The following is a 19672-nucleotide window of genomic DNA, read 5'->3' as shown; positions in this document are numbered from 1 at the left end:
AAAGAGAAGAGGGAAAGAGAAAAGGGGATGGAGAGGAAAGAAGGGGGGAGAGGATGGGAGGCAGGAGAGTGGAGAAGGAAGGAGACAAAGGAAAAAAGAGGGGGAGGAAGAGGGAGGAAGAAAGAAGATAGAGAGTGGAAGAAGGGCAAGTAAAAAAGGAAAGGAAGGGGAAGAAAGAGAGTAAGAAAGAAAAAATAAATTTATCACTTTCAGCCTTTTGACCAAGATCAAGAATGGTATTTTTTCTTATTAGTTTTCTATCTCACACCTTATCTAAGAACAAGATATCAAATAGGTTTTAGAAATGAAATGGGAACTTGCTCCATCAACTCCACACATAAGCCTGGTGGGCAGTATAATGGCACACTAATTGAAGAAATAAAAAAGATCTTACAAATATAACCACAATATCTGACATTTCTAGAAATTATAAATAGATATACTGGCAGCTGGGAGTTTGGTCTACTGGTAGAGTGCTTGCCTAGCATGCACGAAGACCCAGGTTCGATTCCTTGGTACCACATACATAGCAAAAGGTGGAAGTGGTGCTGTGGTTCAAGTGATAGAGCTCTGTCCTTGAGAAAGACCAAGGACAATACTCAGGCCCTGAGTTCAAAGCCGAGGACCAGCAATAATAATAATAATAATAATAATAATAATAATAATAGGTATACATGCATAAATTATACATATATGAGTAACATAGAATGTACGCAAAAGTACAGAATAACTAAAAGAAAGTACAGAATCACTGAAAAATACACTAATGTTAAGCTTTTTTTCTTTAGATAGAAACATTGTGAGTGACAATTATTTCTTTATGCTTTTTCATTTTTTTTCTGTACCAGAGTTTTAATTCAAAGCACAGCACTTGTTCAGCTTCCTTTCTCAAATAACACTCTAGCCACATCTCCAACACTGTTCTTTTTCTGGGGTTTTTGGAGACAGAGTCTAAAGGATTTTCTCCCTGGTTCAAATTGAGATCCTCCAAGTCTCAAGCTCCTAAGTAGCTAAAATTACCGGTGTGAGTCACAGTCAACTAGTTTCCCTCTTCATGCTTTTAATTCACTAATTTCCACATTTCACATGATATACTTAATAAAGGAAAAACTCAGTTCTATCCCTATAAATTAAATAGATTTATATGTCTATTTTATACTTAGAATAATTTTCATAGCAGATACTTAAGTTCTTCTTGCTCCAATACTCCTAGTACTACAAACATTAAAGACTAAAGACTGGTTTCATTCATTTTTATGTCTACTCTCGTGTGTACCAAGAATCAAAATCTTACTGCAAATTTATACAGAGAAGAAAGGTTTATTTCTCCTAAATTTAGTAATGAAAACACAAATATACTTAAAACTGAAATAGCTATTTTTATTAAAATTTTACAGGCTCAAAAACAGTACAATTCACATGGTTCAGTGTAAACACAATGGTGTTTATACTCAAACTAGGTATAAAGAGTTATGTATAATAAAATACAATTCCTCTAGAGAGAAACTTTAGAACAGATAGAAAGCCAGAAGTTAAGCCAAAAAGATAAACACATTTGAGGGTTTAGTCAAATTTTCAAATATTGTTTATAGAATGAGAAAAATCTAAGGATATTGCCTGCAGACACAGGCACAGGCTCTGATGAGACACTTGGCTCATGTAGAAAACATCTGGTCTGTCAAAGAGATCCACATTTTTCAAGGCTAATTAGTATAAAACTCAGTGATTCCTGGCAACAAAGAGCACCACCTTATTACCCCACTATCTCTTCTCTCCTAGCATAGCTATGTTCAAACTATAACATCAATGAGATTATTTAAAATTTTGCTGGAATTCCACTAGTTGGCAATCGTCCAGAAACAAGGACATACTAAATCCACTAGCACAACGATGTTCATCACAGCACTATTTACCATAGCAAAGATATGGAACCAACCCAGATGTCCCTCAGTTGATGAGTGGATCAACAAGATGTGGTATTTGTACACAATGGAATTCCATGCTGCTGTCAGAAAAAACGACATGTACCCATTTGTTAGGAAATGGAAAGACTTAGAAAAAATCATATTAAGTGAAGTAAGCCAGACTCAAAGGAACTTAGGCTCAATGGTTTCCCTCATTTGTCATAATCAGTAGAAACCTTGGGCTCTCCTAGCAGAGATTTGCAATAGAGCAAAACCTTGAAACAACAGGCCATATAGTATGTCGCTAAATGAAAGGATCTCTAGGATATAGAAACATAAGCCATATAATGAGTGATTGTTGTCCTTAATGTACTATATTACCTCTCATCTCTTTTGCTGTCCCTTGGTTATCTCATATTGTTACACTATCTCACTTTGTCACCTGATATATCGGATATATTTGTATTTGGTTATTTGAAATTGGATAGGGAAGGGGGGAAACAAGATGAGGGGTGGGGGTGGGGGGAGGCAAATGGGGACCAAGACATGTGAAAGGGTATCAATGTATGGGAATTAATGCACCACCTATCTGGCAAATATCATGTAACCCTTCTATTAATTACAATATTAAATATATGAAAAAAACAGAACCCCAAAAAAGTATGATAGCAGTTTAAGATGGTTGGTTGTGGCAACAATGGGGGTAGGGATAACCTACAAAAATCTGAAAAATAGTTTCCCTGAGATTTGCAGAGAACTATACCAGAGGAGGAAATAAACTGTCTAGTGGACAGGTAGGAAGGAAGGAGGGATAGAAGAAAGGGAGAGAAGGTGGGATGGGAGGGAGGGAGGGAGGGAGGGAGGGAGGGAGGGAGGGAGGGAGGGAGGGAGGGAGGGAGGGAAACACTGACAGAGATAAGATGAACACTTAGAGGAGCTCAGACCAGACAGACAGAGAATCATGACTGTTAGCCAAAGGGAAGAGTTCTTAGGAACTACTGAGTTATTTATAGCAGATTATAGAGGGATTAAGTCTTATTCATTAAATCTAATTGCCCTTGGAAAGAAGGTGGGCCTCACAGAATTTAAAATAGGGGGTCACAAGTTATCAAATGAACTGCAAACAACCATTTACCAAAATAAAGCATCACTTCATCTTGCACAGTGCTCAGTGCAGAGGGTGGGAATATAGATTCTCTTTTGAAGTAATATCGAAAAGGGCACAACAAATTCCTATGGAAGAAAATACTACATAGAAGACTTCTCAGAACTGAACCCCAACCTTGCCCTGTATGATGGTTAATCTTATTTGTCAAGTTGGGTAGGATATTATACTCAGACTTTTAGTCACTTTTCTAGATGTTTCTGTGAAGTAATAGTGTAGACAAGAGTAACACTTAAGCAAGGCATGGGGTAGGAAGAGGGCACTCTGCCAGAAAACTGCCAGCTTGTAGGTTCAAGGTATGATGTTAACAACAGTTTATCTGCCTACTTACAGGTTTTAGACTTGCAGGCCTCCCTAATTGTGCAAGTCGGTTCCTTAAAATAAACACTTCCACAAAAAGACAAATAAATACTCATATATACAAATAGTATCCTCTTGATTGGTTTAAAAAAATGTATTGGCATATATTAGTTGTACAAGATAGTCTCCTTCATTGTGGTATTTCCACAATGCACACAATGTATTCTGAACAACTGAACCTATTACTCTCCCTCATCTTTCTCCTCCTTTTTTTTTAATTGGCTTAAATCAGCCTCCCCTATTTCTTAGAACTATGTCAGTAGGTTTCACTGATCTCTTTCCATAGATGTATATGAAGTACTTGAATGGTTTTTACAGAATCCTGTCTAATTCACTCCTGAACAAAGCCAGAATTATTTTTTCTGTAAGCACATGAAACTACATCATGTCTCCCAAATCATTTATCATTAAAGAGTGTTTCTCCTTAAAACATTGGGCTTTCTAAAAATCAAACTATGAATATAATTTTTTGGTGACTGTAACATACCATTAATGCATGTAAGTCCAGACAACTAAAGACCTAGAGAAGATGTTCTTTAAAATATTCTAATTGGACCAGGAGTTTGGCCTAGTGGTAGAGTGCTTGCCTAGCATGCACAAAGACCTGGGTTCGATTCCTCAGTACCACATATATATATATATATATATATATATATATATATATGAAAAAAAAAGCCAGAAGTGGTGCTAAGACTCAAGTGGTAAAGCTCTAACCTTGAGAAAGTCCAAGGACAGTGCTGCTCAGGCCCTGAGCTCAAGGCCAGGACTGGCAAAGAAAGGAAGAAGGAAGGAAGGAAGGAAGGAAAGAAAGAAAGGAAGGAAGGAAGGAAGGAAGGAAGGAAGGAAGGAAGGAAGGAAGGAAGGAAGGGAAGGGAAGGGAAGGGAAGGAAGGAAGGAAGAAAAGTATTCTAATTAACAAGAATTTTAAATAAAAGCTATGCAACAAAAAACTTACCTTTTTGTTTTCATCTGTTCTCTCAGTTTGCTGTACATCTCTAGGACTTGAAAAAAAAGAAAGAAAAGAACATACAGGCATTATATTAGAGAAGGTGAAAGACTAATTAAAGCTAAAGGTATTGTGACAAAAGCTCTATTCCATTTCCAGTTCCTCACCTGGAAGACACAGCATTAATTTATCAACAGTGGCAGAAATATTTCTCTGTTGTAGTCGACACTGCTTCAGCTCTTCCATCGCTATTACCAGCTTGGCAAGAGGGAAAAAAACTGAATTATGCCAACAGCTGTAAATAAAAAGCTTTCAGTCACATTTTTCCACATTGTGTTCAATTCATCAGAAAATCCCAGACAGTCCCATAGTAAGACCTGCCAAGGAGACTAAGGAACTGCCTTTCCCAACCAGTAAAATATTCCTGCACAATATCCCACTTCTCCCCAAGATATAGACTCTGCTAGAAAGAAGTCGGTAAAATGATATCCTAAAATACAGAAGCCATCCAGGAGAAAATATTTTGCATGTTTTCTCCAAATCCTAGTCAGACTCCTTATGATTTATGGTTTCTCCAGTCTTCTGTGAAGATCTCATATTTCTTTCAGCAGTGAGCTTCAAAAGCACATGAAAATGACCTAGTAGGCTGTTGTTTAACAAAAAAAAAAAGTAACACACCTAGAAGATGTAGGGGTTTTTTTGTGTGTTTTTTGAGGGGTTTTTTTTGACAGTTCTGGGGCTGGGACTCAGAGCCTGAGTACTGTCGTTGGCCTTCTCAAGGCTAGCTGTCTTCCTCTTGAGCCACAGTACCACTTCTAACTTTTTCTTTGTATATGGTACCGAGGAATTGAACCTGGGTTTTCGTGCATGCTAGACAAGCACTCTACCACTAGGACAAACTCCCGGCCCCAAAGATGTAGTTTTTCTAAGAGATTAGTTTAGTGAAAAATATGGCATTTTTCCTTCCACTAGTTCCAAATTTAAAGGATTCTATCTAAAGTCATGTTACAATATAACTAGTAGAAAATATACTCTCTGAATTTAGAATGTGTGATGCCAAAAATAGAAAAAGTTACATATCCTCTTACACCATTTATCTCAAAACTGCTTCTAAAAATATCTAGTTAGCTATCATGCAAAAAAGACTATGAAACAGACTATGAACCAGAAAATGTAGAGTTTAGTCACAGCTTTATCAATTATTATGTTGGCTTCAGTAACTCATCTCTCTATTCCTGCTTCCTCATCAATAAAGTTGTGACAGTACTTTATCCTGAGTTTGTCATTACTCAGTCCTAAGGATTAAGTAAGCAAATAGACATAAAACAATATTGCACATTGCTGAAGGTTTAAAGAATGAGCACATCAATTAATAAAATCAATGATTCATTCTTCAAACAAGTGTTTTTGAGCAGCATTATGTGTCAATCACTTCAAGAAGATGAAACAAATGCCCAAGTGAATAAAAGTAACAGAACTTTCTAACTGTATGGGGCTTAACATCTAATGGACGGGGGAAAAATTCCCATGTAAAGCCGGGTGCTGGTGGCTCATGCCTGTAATCCTCACTTCCCAGGAGGCTAAGAACTGAGGATTGCGGTTCAAAGCCAGCCCAGGTACTAAAATCCATGAGATTCTTATCTCCAATTAACCACCAGAAAACCGAAGTGGTGTTCAAGTGGTAGAGCACTAGCTTTGAGCTGAAGAGCTCAGTGACAGCGCCCAGGCCCAGAGTTCAAGCCCCACAAATAACAACAACAACAACAACAACAACAAAAAGTAAAACATGTTTCAAGACTATGATGAGTACAATGGAGAAAAACAGTGGGAAGAGGTAAAACAAAAATAGGAAATGAGGGTGAGACCACCATTTCAAATAAGGTGGTTAGAGAAGGTTTCATTTAGAAAATAATATGGGAAGAAAGATTTCAAGTAGAATAACTATTGGGGAACAAACATCCAAAGCCGAGAGAACAGCACTAGCAATATTATGACCATTAGATAAGTTTACAACTCAGCTAAAGTAAGCTACATCTTCTCTCTTTACACTTTGAAATGGCTGTGTAATTCAAATAAACATCACCAAGAAGCAATAGTAGCATCCTGGAGTTTCCAACATATGAATGGAGAACAGTCATCAAAAAAGAATGGCACAAAACAGAAAAGATTTTTTTTTTCAAAAAGTAAACTGGTCTTACTTCCTTTCCCTCATGCTGTAGTTTTCTATTAGTATCCGTCACTTGGTTCTGTGGAGAGAAAACAATTTGAAACTCATGAAAAAACAAACATTTAGAAAATATTTGGGTAAATATCAAGATCATTAGGTAGCTAATACTTTCAAGATTCTACCACACATTAGTCCCATAGCATTCTCTTGAGTTTTAACTCTACCTACTACTAGATATTTGACCTTTTGAGTACTGCTAAGAAGAAGAAAAAAATCACAGAAAGATTATGTTTAGTTTGGAAGGTTACAACCTAAGATACTACAATGACCAACAAACACACTTTAACTTTGGAAAGAATGAAAGAAGGGAGGGAGAAAGAAGGAAGGGAGTGAGGAAGGAAGAAGGGAGGGAAGGAGGGAGGGAGGGAAAAATCCATACAGAGCTGTCTAGAAAGAACATATTTTATCTGGACATTTCTTCATTTCATCAGTGTATTCCTGAAATGACTAGATGGGAATTCAACTTTTTAATTCAAGTCCAGTGTTCACTCTGTGTTCTACACTAATTTTAGAAACTGTTTGATCTTAATTCTTGCTGATCATTAATCTTTAACAGCTCCCAACATTTTCATATTTCCATTAATTTTGCCACTGAAGTTAAAAAATCTATGAATAAGCCTTTAAATGATCTATAGTTCATAGTTCAAAGGTACAAGCACACAAAGTTAACAGCATCAACTTTTTTTTCTAGTCCCAGGTCTTGAACTCAGGGCCTGAGCACTGTCCTTGGGCTTTTTCAAGACTAGAACTCTACCACTTGAGCCACAGAACCACTCCCAGCTTTTTCTATGTATGTGGTACCAAGGAATCGAACCCAGGTCTTCATGCATGCTAGGCAAGCATCTACTTTTGATGTGTCCACTGAAGCAAAAAAAAATAAGTACATAGAACAGTAGTTTTTTCATCCATCATCTGAGACACAATCAAAATGTAAGCAATATTAAGCTACCAAACTTATGTAATAGAGGCAGTCTAATCTGCAACTAATAACAGCTATTCTTCATATTTTTACTGCATTCCCAAACTCAGCCCAGTATTTCCTATGATGTCCTTTAGAGTATCAAGAAATGTTCGCTGATGTTATTAACATATGTGTGCACACACACAGTATAACATGCACGAAAGTATAACATCCAAGAAGAGCTATCATATGGGGTGTTTTCCAAAGTTATTTAACTTAACACCTTTTCATTCAAAACTCATTTCAAGGAATTAGTTTTTCAAAAAACATACTTTCTTAAAATGTTGCTCTAACTACCTAGACTACATTTTCAGAAACTACCACAGGCACTACTACTTTCAAAGAAAAAAATGAAATCTGACCTCCTCCAGAATGCCTTTATAAAGTATCAGAAAGAAAAGAAAGAAACACTCATATTACCTTTTTTATTATTTACTTAATAACACCATATGTGAAACACTTTGTTGTTTTATTAGACTGCAGACTCAATAAGAATTAAGAGTGTGATATAGCTGCCCAAAACGAGATCTAAGGCATTAATAGAAGCATTTTCTTTAAAAAGAGGTCAGCAATCTGTTCTCATAAAAGGTTAGATAGTACACATTTTAGATTTTACAGGCCACACAGTCTCTGCCATAACTATTCAACACTGCCACTATAGCAATAATAACAATATGTAAGAGTAGGTAAAGCTGTGTCCCGGTAAAACTTTATTTACAAAAACAGAAAGAAAGCAAGATGGATTTGACCTGAAGATGGTATGAAGGTTAAGATCCAACTATGACAATTATACCAGATGTCATGTTTTACAAAAGCTATTGACAAGCTGAAACATGATTAGATGTGAATAGATTTGAGGAAAAAAGCCAAAGGTAAACCATATGAAAAGTGAGAGGAGGGGGAATTTTAGTTCAGTGAGGGAGAAAAACTCAGTTTGAGATTCTATATACTACAATTAATTTGTCTGAACAATGGCTGCCCTAAATATCTCAAGGAGCTGGAAGAAAGATGAATCTCTAAAAATGAAGCTTAGTTTCAAATCAATAAATGGCTACTACCAGAAAACCACTCAACATAAGAAAAAATATGTGGACTTTTGAGTCAGAGCACTATCAAATAGTTATTTTAATAGTAAAATAACTATCAAATTGTTATTTAATAGTAAAATAAGACTTTTCTTTATTATACTAGAAATCTAAAATTAAATCCTACATAAATTTATACTACTAAATTCAGCATCAGTGTTTCTACTAAAGAGGCCTTGTTTTCCTTATTGATGTATCATTTCTCACTATTCTCAAATTCATTGTACAATACATTTTACATTACAAACCAGTATGTAAGTATAGGGATTGCACACACGCGTGCACATGCATGCACACACACACACACACACACACACACACACAAACATTTTAATACAGTGTTTTAGCCATACTATATGTGATACTTTTATTTTATTTTCTATTCTATTTAATTCCTGTTTTGATTATAAATATCTAGCCAGGTGCAGTGGCTCATGCCTGTGATCCTAGCTACTCCGAAGACTGAGATCTGAGGATCAAGGTTCAATGCCAGCCTGGGCATTAAAGAATGTAAGACTCTTATCTCCGATTAAGCACTAGAAAATGAGAAGTGGGGCTGTGGTTCAAGGGGTAGGGCGCCTTAAGCTGAACAGCTCAGGAACAATGCCCAGCCCCAGGGATAGGGCAGTAGCCTTGAGCTGATGAGCTCAGGGACAGCGCCTAGGCCCAGAGTTCAAGCCCCACGAACCACCCCCCCCCCCCAAAAAAAATCAAAGCCCACTAAACGAAATGCATGCAAACTATGGTCTAAAATATATCCCTGGCCAGGTGCTGGTAGCTCATGCCCATAATCCTAGCTACTCAGGAGGCTGAAATCTGAGGATCACAGTTCAAAGCCAGGCTGATCAGGAAAATCCATGATTTTTTTTTTTTTTTGCCAGTCCTGGAGTTGAACTCAGGGCCTGGGTACTGTTCCTGAACACTTTTTTGCTCAAGGCTAGTGCTCTGCCATTTGAGCCACAGCACCACTTCCAGCTTTTTCTGTGTTTGTAGTACAAAGGAATCAAACCCAGTGCTTTGTGCATGCTAGATAAGCACTGTCTCACTAGGCCATAATTCCAAGGCCATGAAATTCTTATCTCTTCAATTAGCCACAAAAACTCAAATGTAAAATTGTGACTTAAATGGTAGCAATGAGAACAAAAGCTTAGGAACAGTACCCAAACCCAAAATTCAAATCCTAGGAACAGGAAACAACAACAACAGAATTCCCTCAAAACCTAATCATACTCTAGTAAGAAAGGCTAACAAGAAGTAATGCACCTACGACTTAATGAATGTAACTGTAACCCCTCTGTATTACCTCGATAATAAAAAAAATAAAATGAAAGAAAAAGAAAGATACCTATTTCAATTCTAGTCAATAGCTATTTCAGTATATTAAAATGAAAATTACACTACATCGACTTCAAGCAAAGAACTTCTTTTGACTCAGAAAACTTAATGCATATGTATATACATATACATGCATATATTCATATATATAAACATACATATGCTGTGCGTAAACAGAAATAATGAGTTTCTTAGAGAATCCAGTTTCTTTTCATTGTTATGTTAAAATAGTATTGAAACTGGTTACTACTTAACCTTTTCCATATTTGAATGTCTTTTCTAGAATTCAAAAAAATAAATTTCACAGATTTTTTTCAAATGGATCCCCCTAGAGCAGAGCCCTAATAGGTGTGAAATTAAGGCATTAAGCCCCTGGTGCTTAAAGAAACTAACATTCTAAATAGTAGCAGGTAGTTCAGGGATTCCTTCTTGACCAGTCTAAAGTTTTTTTTGTTTTTTGTTTTTTTGTTTTTGCAACCTGAGCAATCTGAACTTTAAGACAGAAAAGAAGGAAGGAAGGAAAGAGGAAAGGAGGAAGGGAAGAAAGGAAGGAGGAAGGGATGGAGAGAGGGAGGGAGGAAGGAAAAAGAGTACCTGAGTACACAGTTACTGATATCAGCAAGTGATACCAGCAATCAGTAAACATTATAGTCAATTTTGAGAACTACCTGGCTAAGGAGATATTCCTCCCCAGGAACACTATAATATCATGTAGCCCACTATGGACCAGGGACTAAAGAAACTGTGGGAGACGTATGGGACATAGGTTGTCCAAGGCACATCAAAAAGAATAGCCCACCGGGCACAGGTGGCTCACACTTGTAATCCTAGCTACTCAAGAGGCTGAGATCGAGAATCACAGTTCAAAGCTAGCCCAAGCAGAAAAGTCCATGAGATTCTTTAACTCCAACTAACCACCAGAAAACTGGAAGTGGCACATAGGCTTAAGTGGTACAGCGCTAGATTTGAGCACAAAGAGGCCTAGTGACAATGCCCAGGACTAAGTTCAAGTACCACAACCAAAAAAAGGCATCAGAAGATAAGGGAAGTTGAGATGGATAGATAAGGACAAATAATGTAACAGCAAAAACTCAAAAGAGTTGTTACCTCAAGGAAGAAGTAATAACTAAGAGATACAAAAGACAGACAATAACATTGGCAATATTCTATTTCTTGAGATGTTTGTAAACTGTTGAAAAAGTTCTTAAGATTCAATGTTTTAGCATTATACTATAGCATTTAGGAGACTTTATAAGATAATAAAGGCATATTATCTATTAACACAACAGCTTCCAGTGGGGACTACTACAACACCCCAAAACTCAAACACAACATACTAATATTCCCATAAAAATTCACACCAAAGAAAATAAATTAAGAAATGTGGTAGTCTCCCATCCATTTAGGTCATGTTTGACAGATGACTTATTTTTTGGTGTATTTGTGTGTCTGTGCATGTGCATGTGTATGCACAAACACGATGTTACTCAAGCATGAACCCAGAGACTTGGATACTGCTCTTAGCTGTTCTGGCTCAAGACTAGCATTCTACCACTTGAGCCACAGCCCTACTTGCACCTTTTTGTTGGTTAAATAGACTCTCACCATCCTGCCACAGCTGGCTTTGAATCATGATCCTCAGATGTGTGTGTTTGTGTGTGTGTCTGTCTGTCTGTCTCTATCTCTCTCTCTCTGTCTCTCTCTCTGTCTCTCTCTCTCTGTCTCTCTCTCTCTCTGTCCCTCTCTCTCCCTCCCCCCCCCCCCCCCTCTCTCTCTCTCTCTCTCTCTTCTCTCTCTTTTGTCAGTCGTGGGGCCTGAACTCTGGGCTTCAGCTCAAGGCTACTGCCCTACCCCTTGCGCCACCGTGCCACTTCCGATTTTCTGGTTAATTGGAGATAGGAGTCTCACGTTCTTTAGTGCCGGTCTGGCTTTGAACCACGATCCTCAGATCTCAGCCTCCTGAATAGTTAAGATTACAGACATGAGCTACCACACCTGGCTAGATTTTAGTCTCTTGAGTAGCTAAGATTATAAGCATGAGCCAAGAGCACCCAGCTATCAATCTTTTTAACTACTATAGCTTTAAAATACAATTCAGCCTATTTGGACCCAAGATAAAATTGTTTATTTTTCTTACCAATATATTATTTTAGATGAATTTTATATTTACTATCAAATCAAATACCATCTCTCAAAAACATCAAGTTTGCATTTTAATTCAAGTTCCAAGCAAAAAATGTAAGTATAGGGACTAGAAAAAAATAGTACCTCTTATTATTTATAGATCATATGAGAAATAATTTCATCAAAAAACTCAAAATATAGACATAGATAGATCATATGAGAACTATTTACACAGAAACTCAAAAAAGTCTAAACAGAAATTATTTTTCACAGCTGAATTTAGTGAGCTTAGTTAAGAGTTAAGATCAATAAACAAAGTCAGTAATCCAAGATAAGTGAATTACTAGGCAGGGGACCAATCCATTGTAACTAGCCTTCTTCCTAAAACAGAATCTGTCATGTCAAGAAAGAATCTTCACAATAGAAGACACTCCACAACTACCAGAGATCTTTTTCTCCCTTAAGCTAGGTGACATGCTACAAATAAGTCTACTATAATATCTGAAATTTTGTCATCCTACAGAGACAGCCTTTACCAAGCAAGTTAATAGATGATAGGAAAAGTCACTGACCACAGCCATAAATAGGCATCTCAATTAAACTCTAACTTGAAAGGGTACTCTTTTTTTTTTTTTTTTCCTTTTTCTCCTTGTATGTAAGCCAGTCCTAGGGCTTGAACTCAGGCCTGGGCCAGTACTGTCCTCCTTGAGCTTTGTTGCTCAAGGATAGTGCTCTGTTACTTTAACCACTGCTCTACTTTGGGCTTTTTAAATCTTATTTGAAGATAAGAGTCTCACAGATGGGTTAGCTTCGAATTTCAATCTTCAGAACTCAGTCTCCTGAGTACTTAGGATTATAAGCATGAGCCACTTGCACCCATGAAAAAAGGTACCCTTTTTAGCTAAATGTTATAATCTCAATGATCTAAGTGTTCATATAAAGTCTTCTTATTACACACACACATACACACACACACACACAAAATGTTTATTACCAATGTGATCTACAATGTAATTCCTATCTGTTCATGCTACTCAGAACCCCAGAATAGCAAAGAGAAATAAGTAACTGGTCGGTCTCCTTACTTTGAGTTTCTGAGCTTCTCCTCTCACTTTTAACAGCTCAGTAATAGAATCCACAAAGCCCTGGTAGTGAAAGTTGCACATTTTCTCAATTTCACGATCATGATTGCGTATGCGAGTTTCAAGCTTCTCCATGAATCGTCCATGTTCTTCACCATCATAGACGGACCTTTAAAGAAATGGCATGAAGATTATACCACATGTATTTCAAGAGAGACAGAGAATTAGAAACCAAGAAGCCAACTTTTAAGGAAATTAGATATAAACCTCAAAATATTAACATTTTTCTCAATGCTAAATGAATATTTTTAGTGGAAGTAGTTTCCACTTGTTTTTTTTCTTGCGGTCAGAGGAATGAACTAGGGTCTTGAACATTCAAAGTACGTGAGCTATAGCCTCAGCCCCAATAAGAGTATTTTTAAATCCAGATTTTTGCTCTGTCATTCACTTTAAAATATTCGACAACATTTATTACAAAAATTCTCATTATAAAAGTAAAGGCTTAAATTTATACTTTCCTTATCCCTTTCTTAATCAATTTTGCTAATATAGAAAAAATCCAAGTTTGTTAAACGCAACTGTCCAATCACTCCATTACTATAGCCAAGAAATTAAACACAGTTGTAGAAAAACTATACAGTCAAGCTGGCAGGATACAAAACCGGGCAGGATTTGTAGAGATATAGCTACAAATCAAAATTAGATACTAGACAAACCTACTGCAGCTTGAATATCGCTTATCCAAAATACTTGAGACTAGAAGTATTGCTGATTTCAGGGTTGTTGTTTTTTTCAGAGATTAAAATGTACACATAATGAGGTTTCTTGAAGATAGAACCTGTACTGAAACACAAAATCCATTATTGTAACTTATACACATAGCTGATGGTAATTTGTTTTTGTTTTGTTTGGAGTTTTTGGATTGTTTGTTTGCCAATCCTGGGGCTTGAACTCAGGCCTGGGCACTTTTTGCTCAAGGCTAGCACTCTGTCACTTGAGCCACAGTGTTATTTCCAGTTTTTTCCTGTGTATGTGGTTCCAGGGAATTGAATCCAGCTATTAAAAAAAATACTACTCCAAATCCATAACATCACCATACAAGACCAATGCAAAGCATCTCAACAGTCTCCATTCTGCACTTCCGCATATCTCTCATCCTCTGCCCCAAATGACACAGGCAAAGAATTTAAAATGAGCTTTTGAAAGCAATGATTCACATACCTTCCATGCTCTCTCCTCCACCTATTGGCTTCCCATTGCAAAAAAGAATAAAATCTTAAATATTTACCAAAGCTTGTAATGACCTAGATCATCTAGTCTTATCTTTAATGCTCAACATCCTTTATGATATAACCACACTAGCTTTGTGAAAGTTATCTACTGGGCCGGGAGTTTGGCCTAGTGGCAGAGTGCTTGCCTAGCATGCACGAAGACCCAGTTCAATTCCTCGGTACCACATACATAGAAAAAAGCTGGAAGTGGTGCTGAAGCTAAAGTGGTAGAGCTCTAGCCTTGAGAAAGTCCAAGGACAGTGCTCAGGCCCTGAGCTCAAGCCCAGGACCGGCAAAAAAAAAAAAAAAAAAAAAAGTTATTTACTGCCTCAATCATTTGTTTTTCTGTTCTTATGCTAGTAATACTTATCTCCTCTATTTGTGAATCAGCTATTATCATCGCCCTCCATAGTTTATTATGTATCCCTCTATACAACCTACCCCAAGTAGAATATAAGGTCAAGTGCAAGAACTCTGCCATGTCTAGAATAGTACCAGTCAGGTAGTGGGCAGACAAGTAAACATCCACCAACCAAAGATTAAACATTATCTCGAAACATCTTCAGTCTCTGTGTACTCAACAAATACACATTTTTCCATTGCTAATGTTTTTCATTGCTATCATCATTTGTGGGCACCAGATTATTCCTCTGAATCCTGTATATCAGAAAGCATACTCTCTTCACCAAGTCAGTGTCACTGCCCAAACTCAACTCACACCGAACACCTACAAGATTGGCTTCCAGTAAGAATTCTGGATGCCTAGCAATCTAAATTCATTTCTTTTTCTGGAAATTATGAAAACATTCCCCAAATGACTATTCTGGCCTGAAGGAATCATTTGGAATAACAAAGTAAAATCTACAGTTGACATTTCAACAAATCTCAAACAAACTGTAACTTGCCTCATTTAAGTGGAAAGGAAAAGAAAGTTTTCTATACAAAGCCATTCAAACTCCATGTCCATTGAAGAACAGAGGAAAGCTGAAAACTATGATAGAAGTTGTTGCTCTAAAATACTAAACAACCTCTGAATTTCAATACATTCTGACTCAACAATACCTTCTTATTTGTTTGTTTGAGGGTTCTCTTGTCTTTTGTGGGGGAGGCACACTGGGCTTGAACTCAAGGCCTTGTGTTTACTAGGCAGGCACTCTACTACTTGGGCCATATGCGTCAGTTCCTTTTTACTTCTGCATGTATGCTCAAGATAGACCTGGACAACACTATATCTCTGTCTGCTGCTATGTAACTGAGAGTGTTATTGGTTGAGCTATCTTTCAAATGTTTTGCCTGACCTAGCCTCAAACCTCTATCCTCCTGAGTCCAGATATTCACTGTGCCCACCGGGTCTCAAAAATACTTCCAAGAATGCTAGCAAGTCCAGTTTCTTCATTTTGTTTCCCTCTATATTAAAATCACAAATAGTAAGTTAGAAAGAAAAAACTACCAAAAATTTCTAACTTTACTTTAATAATGCCTCCATAAACAATGAGCTTCCTAATTTAAACAAAACAGCAATCAAAAAATCAAAGAAAGGAAACATGAACTGTAGCTGCCTGATTGTGTGGCCCTGGTTTTAGCAGTGTAATTACCTATGAGTCTTTGGCCGATTCAGTTAATCTCTCTGACCCTCAGAGCTTTCTCATTTACAAAATAGGAAGCAATCAATTATGAAGTCTCTGAAGTATTAGCTTAGCATTAAGTTTCTACAATTTCAAGTTCAGTCAATAATGTAAAGATCATACATTTTTTTCAAAATAGTATAACTAGGAGGTAGTTTAAATGCATTAATGAAATTTTAATCCCCATAACAGTATCCTCACCTGTTTCTGTTTAGAATGAATTTAATTTCATCTTTAATTATAATATTCAGTAACATGAAATGTTTCAGTAATCCTTGCGAGTATTCTGAGAACAGTAGGAATAAGATCTAAAACACTCATTTAAAATAGGAAATAAAAACTACATTTAGTAGTATATAGGTCTGATTGAAGAAATCCATAATACCTAGATTCTGTGTGGAATTATTTTATGTATAAGGAAGTGCCCATGATGTCCAGATGGTTATCGAACATTAAAAAAAAAAACACTAATTTAACATTTATTTCACATTACCTATCTCAGGAACAGGCAAATGAAGACTGACCACTACCTAACAGTTCACTTTGAACCAGCATTGCAAGTACAGCTCAACCTAATTCATGGCTACCCAACAGCTCTTCCATTTTAGAAAGAAAAAAAAAAGGTTTATAAAAATAAACAAGTGTGTGGGGCAAGGTGGCTCATGCCTGTAATCCTAGCTACTGAGGAGGCTGGGATCTGAAGATCGAGGTTCAAAGCCACCCAGGCACTAAAGAATATGAGCCTCTTATCTCTAATTAATCACTAGAAAAAGGGAGTGGGGCTGTGGCTCAAGGGGTAGGGCGGTAGCCTTGAGTTGAAGAGCTCAGGGATGGCGCCCAGAGTTCAAGCCCCATGACCCCAAAAATAAATAAATAAACAAGTGGGCTGGGATGTAGCTCAATGGCAAAACACTTGCGGAAAATCCAAGATCTAACTGAAGCTAACCTAACACTACAGTCAACTTTGTCTTAAAGGAAGCTTGCTGGGATTTCCTTCAGAGCACAAGTTTAAAATAGAGAAAGACTGCCACCTAGTGATGGTCAACTTCTAACATGGCAAAGAAGTTAAATGTGATACAGCAAAAACTGCTGAAAAATCTAAGTACTAGAAATCCTTAACTCCATTTCCTGCATGGAGGAGCAAGTAATGTTTCTCTCTTGCTATTTCTTTCTAATTTAACCCTGTTGTTCTAAAATAAATCCTTACTAAAACTTTTTTTAATCCAAAAAATGTTATACCCGCTATAGGTTCAAAGACCTATAGCTAATACATAAAATATTTTGTTTTTTTAATTCTCAAACCCACTAAACCCAGGATCTTCAAAATAAGTTCTGATATGTCCAGATATATAAGAACTAAAAAAGACTACATATGGAGCAAACTATATTTATGACCATCACAAGAAGGAAGAAGCAAATAAGAAAAATGCTTAGAAATTAATAATTTTCAATATCTACATTTTGGCTGAAAATTAGGCATTGGTGTAAGGGGTCTTATACCCAAAAACATCCAAATCAACAAGAGATTTCTTCAAAGACCAAAATATTTATCCTAGTGTCCATATAGGATGCATGCTTCAATATATTATAATAGTGTTATATCTCTCATCCACTTCTACATCTCATGTGTGTATTCATACAGAGATTTTAGTTGGGCATACTGACCAATACCTGTAATCTCAATATTCAGGAGGCTGAGGCAGCAAGAGCTATATAGTGAGACTGTCCTGTAATCCTAGCTACACTGGAGGCTGAGCTCTGAGAATCACAATTCAAAGCCAGTTCAGGAAGGTATAAGAGACTCTCCAATTAACCACCAGAAAACTGGAAGTGGTAGAGTGCTACACTTGAGCTTAAAAGCTCAGGAACAGCACCCAGGCCCAGGGGTATCTACACGTGGAACACTGCAACTTGACCTCCTATTTCTCAAATCAAAATTCAATTTCAAATGGATCATACATCTAAAACTTTGAAACCACGGTGGGAAAACTCTTGAAGATAGAAGCATAGGTAACATTTTTCTGAGTAGAACTCCAATGGCTAAAAAAAAATAGAAAATAAATGCACAATGGGACTGCATCAAATTAAAAATTTGCTGCATAGCAAAGGAAACCATTTCCAGATTCAATGGGAGAAAATTTTCATTACATAAGGAATATCCAGAATTCATAAAGAACCTCAAAAATTTAACACTCAAAGAACAATCCAATAAATGAGTGAATAAGCTGAATATTAAGAATAGCTAAGAGAACTAAAGAGAGACCTATCAGAAGAAGAGATTAAAATGGCAGAAAAACATATGAGAAAATGTTCATCATCTATGGTCATAAAGGAAATGCAAATAAAAACAACCCTAAGATACCACCTTACCCCAACAAGAATGGCCAAGATTTTGAACTCAGACAATGACAGTTGTTGGTGGGGTTGTAGAGAAAAGGGAACCCTACTACACTGCTGGTGGGAATGTAGACTAGTTCAGCCACTCTGGAAAGCAGTGTGGAGGTTCCTTAAAGAACTGAAAATAGACCTTCCCTATGATCCCGCCATACCACTTCTGGGCATCTATCCTGAACAGCATGACCCAGGATATTATAAAGACACCTGCTCAGCTATGTTCATCTCTGCACTATTCACAATAGCCAGGCAATGGAAACAATCCAGATGCCCTACTGCAGATGAATGGATACTGAAAATGTGGTATATATACACAATGGAATTCTCCATAGCCAACAGACAAGATAAAATAATGGCATTCACAGGGAAGTGGATGAATCTAAAGCGAATCATGTTGAGTGAGACAAGTCAAGACCTAAGGAACAAAAGGTGCATGGTATCCTTAATATGCGGCTATTAAATCCAAAGTGTACAAGAGCGAGGACTCAATAACTGCATACCCAAAGCTATGGACATGGTAATGGAAATACAAACATAACTATATAGACATAAAAACCTATGACTCTATAGACATAATGTTTTATTTCATAAACCAATATGTTTCTATGACATACAAACCCTTAGCCTAATTTTGACTAAGTTCTAAATACTAAGTCCCAGTGATTGTAAATAGAGATTCCCTCCTTGAACACTTGTTTGTTAAACTTGTCATTTAAAATATGATGTAAACATAAGCCACATAATGAATGATTGTTGTTCTTAAGGTACTATGTTATCTCTCATCACTTTTGCTGCCCCTTGGTTATCTCATATTGTTACACTACCTCACTTTGTTACCTGATATATCGGATATATTTGTATTTGGTTATTTGAAATTGGACAGGGAACGGGGGAAAACAAGATGGGGGGGGTGGGGGGGAGGGAAATGGGGACCAAGACATGTCAAAGGGTATCAATGTATGGGAATTAATGCACCAACTATCTGGCGAATATCATGTAACCCTTCTATTAATTACAATAAAAAAATATATGAAAAAATTAAGGAGGAAAAAGACTTTTTGAAATTATTGAATACTTTTAAATAAAACCAAATTTTTCAAGTTGCAAAAAAAAGAATAGCTAAGAAATACATGAAAGATGTTCATCATCCTTAGCTATTAAAAAATACAAATTAAACACATTAAGGCTGGGCA

General features: G+C 36.8%; 1 protein-coding gene across 1 annotated transcript in view; it reads right to left on the bottom strand.

Moving 5' to 3' along the window:
* The window catches only part of Exoc6b (exocyst complex component 6B), a 457316-nt gene that overhangs the window by 378308 nt on the left and 59336 nt on the right, over window positions 1-19672 (bottom strand). Inside the window, exons 2-5 of the mRNA XM_090336705.1 lie at window positions 13193-13358; window positions 6574-6621; window positions 4543-4633; window positions 4385-4430 (exon numbers count right to left, since the gene is read on the bottom strand). Coding sequence (XP_090192831.1) covers window positions 4385-4430; window positions 4543-4633; window positions 6574-6621; window positions 13193-13358 — 351 coding nt within the window. The remainder of the gene's footprint in view (window positions 1-4384; window positions 4431-4542; window positions 4634-6573; window positions 6622-13192; window positions 13359-19672) is intronic.

This window comes from Megascapheus bottae, chromosome 7 (genome assembly GCF_031878675.1).
Source record: "Megascapheus bottae isolate mThoBot1 chromosome 7, mThoBot2.hap1, whole genome shotgun sequence".
NCBI lineage: Eukaryota > Metazoa > Chordata > Mammalia > Rodentia > Geomyidae > Megascapheus > Megascapheus bottae.
Note: the sequence above shows the minus strand (reverse complement) of the source record. Positions and strands in the feature narration are given on the sequence as shown.